Source organism: Podarcis erhardii (genome assembly GCF_964252035.2).
Source record: "Podarcis erhardii genome assembly, chromosome: 5".
NCBI classification, from domain to species: Eukaryota; Metazoa; Chordata; class Lepidosauria; order Squamata; family Lacertidae; genus Podarcis; species Podarcis erhardii.
The window spans coordinates 43,629,391-43,641,496 of NC_138509.1; the positions used below are offsets into that span (position 1 = coordinate 43,629,391).

The window sequence follows — 12,106 nt, forward strand, 5'->3', positions numbered from 1 at the left end:
ACATACTTTCCATGAACTTCCTTCTTAAAGCATTTGAGTTCAATCCTAAATTTAGACAATCCCTCTCTCCTCCAGCAACCCCCCTGAACGCTACCCCATATTGTCCAGGAGGGGACCTCCAAGCCTCCAGAGATGCTTTGCATGGAGAGGGGGCAGTGAGACGAAGGGAAGTTTCTTCCACAAACCTTAGAATCCAGGCGAAAATACATGAGCAACACTTTCTCTTTAAATCTTACATATACAGCTGAAAGATTCCTGTGTTAATTAATTTATAATATCATTCGAAGTATCTCCTATATCTTAGAAGCTCTGAAATGTATCGTGTAAAATAGGATTACTGTTAGATCGAGTTTCCACACTCAGTTTGTACAGGGATCTCACAATGGGGTGATAAATCACAATGGTTACTTGTTCCTGTATCTCAGATTCTATCATCAAAGAATCCTCAGCCCTATTTTTCCACATGGATATGCAATGATAGGAGCGAACAAATACATTAGATTTAAAGGGATATGTCACATTGTGTAATATTTTCCCATTTTTTGTGGGTGGGTGGGGGTAGGTAGGTTATAAACCACATTAATTTTTCCCTTAGCTATGAGCCATGCTTAAGTTTATGATTGTTTTGCCTTTCCATCATTACTTTTGCTTTCTTGGATCCATGAACAGGTGAGGAAACTTGCTATATAATTAACCTACTTTGTGTTACACAAGATTGCTGTTCCAAAATTGTGTGTGTGTGTGTGTGTGTGTGTGTGTGTATCTCCTTGCCCAGATTGCTGTGCATTACCATTACTAATTGCCCTTTTGCTATAGCGTGAAATCATGCCTCTTTGTTTTTATAAATTAAATCTGAAATGTATTTTACTAATGTATGTTGATCTCTTAGCTATAATTTCTTCTGAATCTTTTTTCCTTAACTGCAGGGCAGCCAGCAGGGCTTTCCACTCCACATACTGCTTACAACTTAGGATGCATATTTTATGAGCTTAACTTTACTTTTATGTGGCAATTTTAAACCTTCAAATGAGTAACAGATTTGAATTTGTTTCTCCCTTGCAATCTTTATGTTTCAAAGTTCTGTTTAGTAACATGATGATCTGTGCCAATTTGACAAGCTTTATCTTTATAATTGGCTGAGCTTCAAGTTTGAGTTATGTTATATGCAGCCAGGATTTTGCCTTATAGAGACAAAGCATAAGCAAAGAGGTCATTATTTCAATAAGTTTGTGCAAAGCTTAGAAGACGATCTTTTTCAAATACATATAAATCAGATTGTGATGCTCATTCATTCAAATGATGTATTCAGAACTCTACAGTGCTGATCCCTTTCATGTGTGTGAAGTTGGTAGCTGAAGAACAGCTAGGCAAGGGTTTTCATCCAGTTGTTTACCCCAAGTAGATGGAACTTCTTAATTTATCCCTCATTAGCTGCAAGCTTACTCTATCATGGTTTCAGAGGTAATTCCCAACAGGTAATTGTGAACCATGCAAGAGGTTGTTGCAGCATACTTTATGATCCAAACAGAAGACTGCAGCTAGTACAGGGTTAAACTAATTTATCCTGGATCAGGATATTGTTCCTTCATTGCAGGGTTGGACTAGATGACCCTCTGGGTCTCTTCCAATTCCACAATTCTGTGATTCTACGAAATGTCAGAAACACAATGTGTAGAACATAAAACCCTGTATTGTTTTGCATGTCTCTCTCCCAGGGGGAGTTTTGTACCTTTACCCCAATGTCTCATAATGTTCTGGTATCGGATGCCGTGTATTGAATGATGATATTTTCTAAAAGAGCAACACGGCTTTCATTTCACAATAAATCTCTTTAGGAGTATAATTTCTAAATCTTAAAAATATCCCCAGACACACAGAGATCCCGTACAGTTAGCAGGTGCATGAATTACCATGTTTGCACAAAGGACTACAGATGCCAAACCCTCAACCCAAACAGAGACCCAGTTAGTGTCAGATTGCAAGTGCACAAAGTACAAAAACATCTTACAACTAAATATTTTGGAGAGAGGGGTAGAGGAGGAGTCAGCAGAGAAGGGGCGTATATCTTAAAGGTAAAATGACATGCTTTCAATGCAAAATATCCCAGTTTTAATCCACGGCATCTAAAGTAGTTGTGGGATAGACTTCTGTCTAAAACTCAGAAGAGCCTTTACCAGTAATTGTAGTCTGGGGTAGTCAATATGGCCTGTTTCAGATATTGTGGGCTCCAACTCCCATTAGCCCCAGCCTTCATGGCCAATGGTCAGGGATAATGGGAGGCTTAGAAAATACTGACCCAAATGGTCTGACTTGGTATGATGCTATGGGGTACCATAAGTCTCACATCATTATTTAGTTGACACATTTAAAGTTTGTTATACATTTCAACCTTCTTCGTAACTATTTTATAATATACTTGTCAATGTGTTCTGTTGAAGGAATGTAGACATTTGATTTTCTTCAGCATGTCACACTCATTTTCAATGTTGACTTACCTAAAATCTTTACCTTGACAACTGATTTTGGTTTTCTTCTTTTCCTTCCACTATTTAGTGTGGAATTAGATTTTAAGCAGCAAGAAGACAAACTACAGCCAGTTCTGAGAAAACTTCATCCTATTGAGGAAACTCAGGTTGCACCTTTGCCTTATTCCCAGGAGAGTTACTCCTCAACTCCCAAGCAAAAATCCAAAACTGAATCAAAAAAGCACGGAAGATGGAAACTCTGGTTTCTTTAACTAACTCCGTAATATATGGAATTTTAAGGCCTTCTTCAAAAAACAAACACATCCACACGCAAAGTTGTGGAATTTTTAAAAAAGGGATCATGGTAATCTGAGCAGGTGACTGTCAGCAAGTGTTATACTGACAATATTAAAGAAGCATTCTGTTCTCACCATATGTACCAAAAAGGCCTTTGTACCTATGAACTAACTTTCAGGAGCAAGGCGTTAAATCACACCTTGCCAACTTTGTATTCAAATTTCACCAGTGTGGGATGTAAAAGAATTTTAAAAACCAGGATAGAAATTTAGGTTAGAAAAGTAAAACTACTCTCCCCCAAGTCCCTCAACCCACAATCATTTTTTAAAGAAACATTTTAATGTCAAACTGCCATCTTGCTCACATCTGAGTATATCAATTCAAGTAAGATTTGTTTTGATTTCTTTTTGTGAAGGCGAAGAGCAAGCCTTTTGGTTCCAAAGGCCTTCGTTGTACATCTAATTTTCCAAATATGCTGGGGTTGGGTAGTGCCATTTTCAGCACATAAAATCCTGAGGAAAGCACAATATTTTCAAATGGTCTGAGACCATGAATAATCTTTAAGATGTGACTATGTGTAAACTTGCCTTTATGTGCTGTAGCATTAAGCCAAGTGATTGCATCTCAGTTAAATGCTGGCACCTTTTATTTAGTGTCATTTTCATTGCCAGACCTACTGCTCACTTTATATGGGGAGCAATGAAAAGCCACCCAAAGTCAGGACATGCCTTTAATCACTGAAAAGTTGACAGGGTCAAAGCTAGGGGCTCTTAGCTCTCTTAGATATCATTTTTAATCTGTTGGTACCCAACAGCTAAAATTATATATTCTTGGCACCATATTTTGGGAGGGGGGGAGGAGAAGAGATGGATAACATTAAAGTAACAGATCATTGGCAGCTGCCACAATTTAATACTCTTTTGTAATTCAGTCTTGAAAAACACTATACACTATTGACACACTGTGCCAGAAATTTTATAATGTGTTGTGCTTTTTAAAAGTTCACAAGAGCCTGGCAATTTTATTTAGTTGCGCATTCACGAAAGACAGCCAACCATCCTGACCTCCATATTTCGTTCAGTATTAACAGATCAAAACCTTGAATGAAAATGTGAAAACAGACAACTTTAAGATAAGGTTATGGATTTACAAATCAGTCCCCATACAAAATCCATTGAAGTTGAAAAGTGTCCCGGGATTCATTGGGGAAAAAACTGGTAACCTTAAGAGTAACATTTAAAATTCACCCTCAACTGTAAACCTTGGGCATGAGCCATCCACTTTCTTTATTACCCACAAATTTCAAGAGGAGGAAGCCGAATACTAAATTCTCACCAATATCAATACAATAAGGAAGTTCTTAAATTTGGTTGTGTTGTATCCTGATTTTTCCCCATATTTTTAAATCGTGTCTCAAGAGGAAAAAATATGTTATGACTTTCCTTGTAAACTTTAGGATTAAGTCAGACTTCTCAGATTCTTTCTAGTTTAATTTTCAACAGGGTATATGCAAGGTATTAGGTCTACAATTTCATGTCTTGAACAAGCATTTTTTCAATACTGGGAAGCAACAAAAAGGGGAAATAATTTTACTGGTAGAATTCCACACAAAAAAGGAGAAACAAGTGTGTGACATGCTATACTCCACTTACTTCAATCTCAAAGTCATTATTTAAATATTGCCAATTTTATATGGCTCCCCAAAAAAGCAATTTGGTCATTTTTAGGGGGAAGATAAATGCTTCACTTAATGAGTTATGAAAATGCAGTATGTGATTGTTACGGTCAGCTTCAAACAGTACTTCCTATTTATGCTTTAACGAAAAATTCACACCTTTCTAGTAAAATTCCAAGAGGGCTACAAATCATTGTACATATTCCAAAATATTTTCTTGCGAAAGCTGAAGGATGAGAAAGGCATTTCCGTGCCATGAAGGAAAGTGCAATTGTTTTATGTTGGACAGGGGAGAATGAAACAATGTATTTTATAATGTTTTTAATTAAAGTTCAAAACCTGTTTACAAAAGATCCCACCATAAATATTTTAGAATTCCAAATATCTCAGAACATAAAATATATTATTTTTATGAAAACAAAATCCTCAAATATAAGCATATGTATATTAAACTAAGATGTTTATTATGATACTGCAAACATCTTCACATACAGAGCAGCTCAGTTCCTTTGACCATTGATGCATGGTCTTAAAGAGGATCATGGCCATTATCTTGATCCAAAGAAGTACAAATGGGAAGTCTGCATATGTAGAGACTTCTGTTTACTTCTGCTGACACTATAACCCATAATACACCCCAAAACGCATTTGAAAATTCCCCCAAATCTAAAATATAGTTTGCCATCCAAGGCAGGTAGTTACCATTCAGTGACAGTGACAGAAGCCCAGCTATATGCATTCATCCCCTCAAACAACAACAAATTGGGTCAATAGTCCAAGCTCTACAGTCACTATCTCACAAGTTATAAATGTGCTTGCTGAAAACTGCACATGCATATGTGCGCTTTCTCCATTCCCCTCCCCCTCCAGCAGCCTTCACTGCCCCTTCGCCTCACCCAACCCCACCAACACAAAACCAGGTTAGGACTTAAATCAATGCAAAGGTTGTTGGGCTTAAAGATTGTTAGCTGCAAGAAATGCACTACGAAAAAGTGTGCAGTCTTCTGGTATGTATGGTAAATATCTGCTGGTTTACAGCCCTTAACAAATTTAAGTGTTTTCGTACCCGGGCCAAAATACGGATAGTATACAACTACACATATTTTAAACAAACAGCTCTCTGATATTCTTAGCATTTGATCTCTGTGTTACAGAAATAGCCCATATTCTCATGGGTTTCCATTTACATACAAATCTACAAAAACAGTATTTTGCTTGTTGCCAAGTAACACAAAAGCTACATTATACAGGTATCAAGGTGGAAAAAGAGGTGCTGGGAAACCATTTTGAAGCTGAAAAAATGAAACTAAATTAAATGTTCTATATACATGAACGGAGTATTTTTCCTAAAACGCTGACAAATTTTAATTCCTACACTTCCTCTATTCAAAAGGTAAAATACATATTCTTGCTCAAAATTACCTATTGTGTTATCGTACCATACTATGTAACTTGTAATAAAATGTTCTCTGCAAGTGTGTAAACCGTATCATATTGTATTACATTTAGGATCACTCAGGCACAATTTAGAATTTTATGGAGGGACAATTTAATTCTTTAAAATTTGTAGCCAAGTACAATACGTGATTGAGATGTGAGATGACGATAGTTCCACTTTATTGAGATCTCGTATAAAACCAGGTAGGACACCTAAAAGTAAGTGTATTTTCATTCTCCAATCTGGCATACTCCATAAGTTGCTGCTGTGTTCATTAGCAATATCATGTGGTTACAACCACTGGTTTATTTATAAACACACTTCCATATCATGCTTTGATTCCATTTCAAACCAATAAATGCTGCAGTAATTTTATATTACTTGCTATTTTCATACTACAGGGACAATATTTTCTAAGTTTGCATAATTCCCATAAAGCAACATAGTTCTTTGTTTTGGAATTATTGGGAAACAATACATGTAAATATCACTTGTTTTCTTAAAAAAAAATACACCACTGTAAGATACTTTACAGAGTCAGGATAAAATGGAAAAAATATTAAAATTATAAACACTAAATATATGAATTGTTTGCTTTTATTTTAAATATTTTTGCTTCCGAAAACTTCTGTACAACAAATTACTGGCTGTGCTGTCTCTATCCCCCCCCCCCCCGGCAACACTTCATTGCTACACTTTATCAAGTTTTCTAAATCCAACAGATTAATTTTTCATGAGCAATTTAAAACTGAACTAGTTGTCAAGATAGCATTAGCCCAACTGCACCTCTGCAACAGTACCAAGCTCCTTCTCTGTAAACTTAGTAATTATTGCCACTAATAGCATCGTAAAGGCACAGTATTCACTGCGTTAGAAGGAAGCAATGGGCTTTCAACATTTCTTAGCATTATTTCCATATCAATAAAGTATGGGTGTACGCTATTTAAATTAATGTGGACTCTCTTGAAATATACTCCCCAATTCATTTAGCTGAATGCAGCCTGTTAAGTTTTGTGGGTTTTTTATTTTTTATGGAAGTACAGGTACACCTGAACTGCTCACATTCTGCAATAGATGAACAATTTCATAGAGGGAAACCAAATATGACTTGATTGCAATTATAGTATACCATAAGGCAATACTATGCCTCCTCGTGTATGAAATAAATCAGACAAGGATCGTATTGCTTGTGTAGCGCCATGATAGTCAGACAGACTACTGTAAGCGAACTGAACCAGAAAGTCCAGTTTTAAACTTGCCTCAATATTAAATTCAGTAGACAGCCGTAGCCAAGCCATTATTTTATTACCTTCAGCCCCCCACCATTACCTCCTACAGTACACAAATGATAACACTGACATATCTTACAATATTTTAAAGATTACCAAAGTAATTGCTCTACTAGATAGTCTTGGAAATGCTGGCACACTGGAATCCTATCATGCAGTACTAGAATCCTAACTTGTCATTGAGCTGTCAACTGATGGAGGTCAGGTACCCACTACAGCTCCCCTAACAACGACAGCTAGTCTTCAGTGCCCTTGTAGGTTCCCTGGTTGCCTGTATCCTCAACCTCCATGCAAAATCAGTCTTCAGGGGTAAGGATCCTTGAGGCAGAAACAGTGGGTCACAGGTAAGTATGTAGGAAATTGCTTTATTTTACATATACAGGAAGCTTGCAACATGGGAGAATACTTTTCAACATCCTGTTCTGTTTCCAGCTTCCCTGTTTGGGTACTCTTAGGGTCAACCTAGATGAACCAAAATGGCTGACAAGAAATGCTAGCCTAGATAGCTGGTTCAAGCAGAGACCCACAGCAGACAGAGGTCAAGATTTTCCTCAGGGAAAAGGGTGGCAGCTACGTAAGGTTGGGCAACTGGCAGTGATTTGCTGGGGGTGCCAGTTTCTTAAGGGGAAGAAACAGTGGCAGTCTCGCAACCCCATTTCTTTCCTGCTGCTGGAGTCCTCCTTTTTCTCTTCAGTTGCTCTTAACACTACAGATCTGACCACATTGTCCCACAGCAGCCTACTAGGAAGGAGACTGGTCTCTTGCAGTTTCACTGAGCATTTTCCTGGTTGTGGCATCCAGTCCTAGAATCAAGGAGAGCCCTTGGCTGAAGGAAACCCTAAGCCCAGGTCAGGCCCAAGTTCTTTCCCCATCATCAAGACCCCAAAAAAACTTATAGATGGGTGATAATAATAAATTTAGAAGACAAATGTGAAGAAGGCATGCTAAAAGTACTAGAGATTATAGTGACAGCTTCACAATAAAAAGATTTTTCCAAAGGATATTACTTAGATAAGAATGGTTAACCAAATACACTGATCACAGAAGGGGGGGACCCCCCCCACACACAAACATTATTAGTCAAAACAAAACAAATTCCTTCCAGTAGCACCTTAAAGACCAACTAAGTCAGTTCTTGGTATGAGCTTTCGTGTGCATGCACACTTCTTCAGATACACACTTCAGTGTATCTGAAGAAGTGTGCATGCACACGAAAGCTCATACCAAGAACTGACTTAGTTGGTCTTTAAGGTGCTACTGGAAGGAATTTGTTTTGTTTTGACTATGGCAGACCAACACGGCTACCTATCTGTAACTGAAACATTATTAGGTTACATATTAGAGAAGAGCCTCTGAGCTGTAAAATCAAAAGGGTAAATGGCTATAAAATCCATTAAGCATTGGGAGTATAAGTAAGACCTCCCTCCAAGATGACAGAGCCATTAAACAAACAGTTACTGGGTACTATTGTTTAATCGTTTTTGGATCCATCTAGCAACAGTATCATGCAGGTTACATTTTATGAGTTTGTCAACAAGGATATCATGGGAGACTGTCAAATGCTCTTCTGAAATCAAGATATACTATGGCTCCAACATTCCAATAATCTACCAAACTAGTAACTATGTATACATACATATATATATTTACATAAATGAGATAAGGTTTGTTTGACATGACTAATTTTTGATAATGCCATGCTGGTTCCTGGCTATCAGCACATTCTTTTCTGGCTGTGTTCAACAGAAAAGAGGAGTACAAAAAATAATAATGCACATATGCTGCAAACGGCTAAAGATGCTATGCAGAAAAAGGGAGGGGGGACAAATACAGGCAATACAATATTTAGCATAAGTAATTTTGCCTGTAAATTAGAAAAAGCATTTAGGACTGTAGACTCTGAATTTATGTTCATTCTTGAGGCTATAACTTCACAAGGCTCAATTAAAAACTGATTAAATGAACAGACTGAGACTACATCCCAGCTAATAGAGATCCATATTATTATATTTCCCTCCACATGAAGCAGCATGACAGATTTTCATAAATTATGAAGTCTAGAATAAAAAGTACAGTGATGGCAGGAAGTATGATTTGGTTGGGAATAGATCCATTGCCATGTTTGGAATAGTGTGACTAGGACTTTGGATCAAATTTCTGCAAAGCCATGAAAGCTCACCATTTGCTTTCTCAGCCACAATATTTTTGTGAGGGTAAGAGGAGCAGAACCATGTATAGGATAAAAGCAACCAGAGTCCTGTTTCATTCTGGAGGGAGGGAAGCAAGTTGGTGACTTTTGCTGAATGCTCTTTCCCACTATGTCACTTGACAAGATGCACTGCAGAGATAGAGACCCTAAGGAGGAGCACAAGAAGTTGCACTGGCAGGCTGGAGGGAGAAGTTGGAAGTGGTGAAAATAACTCATTAAACCCTAGTTATTTATGTGAATGCAATGAGTCCAATGAGGCAAAACTCAGCCCAACCCATAAAATGTCTATCCAAACCTAAAGAAAAACAATAGCTTATAAATTTTATTTAGTTCCAGGTTCCAAGTAAGTGTTTTTAAAGCTTGTTTTCCATAACTTTCATTTTAACATAAATATGAACAAATAGAAGGGCATATCCAGCAGTCTATCATGGCTGGTTTATACAGCAGCAATACTGTGCAATTTGAATAAATTTCTATTCCACTTAATAGTTTTAACATGTGATAAGCCAATTCGCCTTCCATTGTCAGTTCCCTCATTCATAGCACTAAGATGCAGTGGTTTGAACAATTACACAAGCAGAATCATCGATTTATCACAAAATAGCTGCAATAGCTTCTTCCTCCGTGGGCTATCCTTAGAACCTTACAAAAACAAGTTTCTACTCCTTTCGGTAACTTTATAGCCCCTATGGTTTCCAAGGAATAATGTGATGGTAAATGCTGAATTTTGTGGGTTGAATATGCTGCCCATTCTTTTGGACCTTCCCCTCCGCCCTTTTAACCATCACCTCTCAATTTGCACAACAGTAAGGTTAAAAGGCACAATGGTTAATAATTTAACATTTCTTAACAAATCATTTGAATTATGCATGTCTTTTTGAATAAGTAAGTGCTACATGCACCACTTCTATGCTAGGATCTAATTTTCTGTATCTGGAGGAACAAATAGCACCATTCAAACTACATTGTTCTAAGTGTGTTTTAATTCTTAAGGACAACTTGGGATTTTAGAAGTATCAGCAAACTGAGCTTCCAGTCTCTTTACCTTTCTCATTTTTGTTCTTCCACTGTAATAGTGAAGATCAGTTTGTACATTCAAGTGGGGAGCCCCTGCTGTACCTGGCCATGGCCCACTCCTTGTCCAACTTCACATGGCCTATTGTCACACAATGAAACTTGCAGTGATGGCCACCAACTTGGATGGCTTTTAAAAAGACTAGACAAATTCATGGAGGAGAGGGCTATCAATGTTTTGTCACTTTAAGCTCTCTACAAGATACCTCAAGATTCTATTGTTTTTCATTTCTAAAGATTACCTTGAAATACAGGGAATACCCAGCCTTTTGAATAGTATCTTTTGAATAGTATGCTTCTAGCTGATTAATTTCTTTTTGTTATGAAGAATGTTCACAGGACAAAGCACTACCTCTGATGTGAAGACACCATCAAGTCTGGGCTTCCTAATCCAGGTGTATAATTTGTTGCCCTAGTTGTCACAGGACTGGAATTATGAGGCCTTTCATTGGAGAAAGGGAATGCCTGACACTGGGAGTGAAAAGAATAGTGTCAGCTGTGGATTTAAAATAAGGCAATGATTATTCTGAAAATGCATCTCACCAGTATCACTTTGAAGTATGTATTTGATGTTATCCTACAGCTTTGCATATAGTTTACTTTTCCACAGATACGTTAACACTGTGATCCTATACATATATACTAAAAAAAAAAAAAAAAGACTTCACTGAGTTCAGTCTGGCTTATTCCCAGGTGAGCATATATAGAATTGCAAGGCCTATTTGTTAGTAAATAGTTGCAAGGTCAAAGTTTCATATGGCATTTTATGGGTGTGATCCAATGCAGACTTTCCTAGGAGTAAAGCTTACTGAAGCTGAGAGTAATCCCCAATTGGCATTGTGCTATAAACCAAGCTTCTTCCTCCTCAGCCATGTTAAGAACTGTCACAAAGCTTCTTGAGAAGAATTTAAATAAAAGATCAGATGCAAAACATGACTTCTCCCTATTCATTTTTCTATATTTGAATTTTCTTGAGACTGTACAAGGTGAATCACATTTGTGTAAAGATACTACTCTAGCTGCTGTAGATTTAGACATTCAGTTTCATGACCATTTTACCACCGAATTATGCTGTACCAGTTTAGCGTCAAATCCAAATTCGGTGATGACCCCCCTCCAAAATGGAAAAAAGAGAGAAGAAAAAAAACACTAAAAAATAAATATTAACACATAAAGTTCAATCTGCCATTGATGCATGAAAGGTAAGATGATGCAAAATAAAGTACCTTGGCAGTGCAGTTTTACTACTTTATTGACACTATAAAAGTGAATCATCTTCGGTTGACTGGAATGAGTTCTTTCAGAAATTCAGTGAATCTTAAATGGTAAGTGTCCCTTTAAAAATTCTTGGTACCGGCAGCATTCATTAAATAATTATAATATGTTCAAATGCAATGCTTTTATAATGCCATGTTCATGTTCACAGTATTCATTTTTAATACAATGTACTTGTTTGGCCAGCGTTCAAATACAAATTTACTGGATTTCAGACAATAAAAGAAAAAGACTGTGAAAACCATCAGATTTTCAGAATAGATCCGAATAAATCATTTAAGAAAGACAGTAACTACAAGGCCAGGTAATATATTGTTCCCCCTATAGCTACAAATAATATTATGCGTGTGGGGAACAAGCTAAAAATCAAATAATAATAATAAT

The 12,106-nt window shown here is 37.1% G+C and overlaps 2 protein-coding genes across 7 annotated transcripts in view; one reads left to right on the top strand and one right to left on the bottom strand.

Moving 5' to 3' along the window:
- INSYN2A (inhibitory synaptic factor 2A) overlaps window positions 1-3,967 on the top strand; it is a 58,289-nt gene extending 54,322 nt beyond the window's left edge. For all 3 annotated transcript variants that reach the window (XM_081863292.1, XM_081863294.1, XM_081863293.1), the window contains one exon: window positions 2,554-3,967. In XM_081863292.1, coding sequence (XP_081719418.1) covers window positions 2,554-2,737 — 184 coding nt within the window. In that variant the 3' untranslated portion in view covers window positions 2,738-3,967. The remainder of the gene's footprint in view (window positions 1-2,553) is intronic.
- Window positions 1-12,106, bottom strand: part of DOCK1 (dedicator of cytokinesis 1) — a 376,896-nt gene that overhangs the window by 233,391 nt on the left and 131,399 nt on the right. The gene's annotated exons all lie outside the window — the stretch shown is intronic.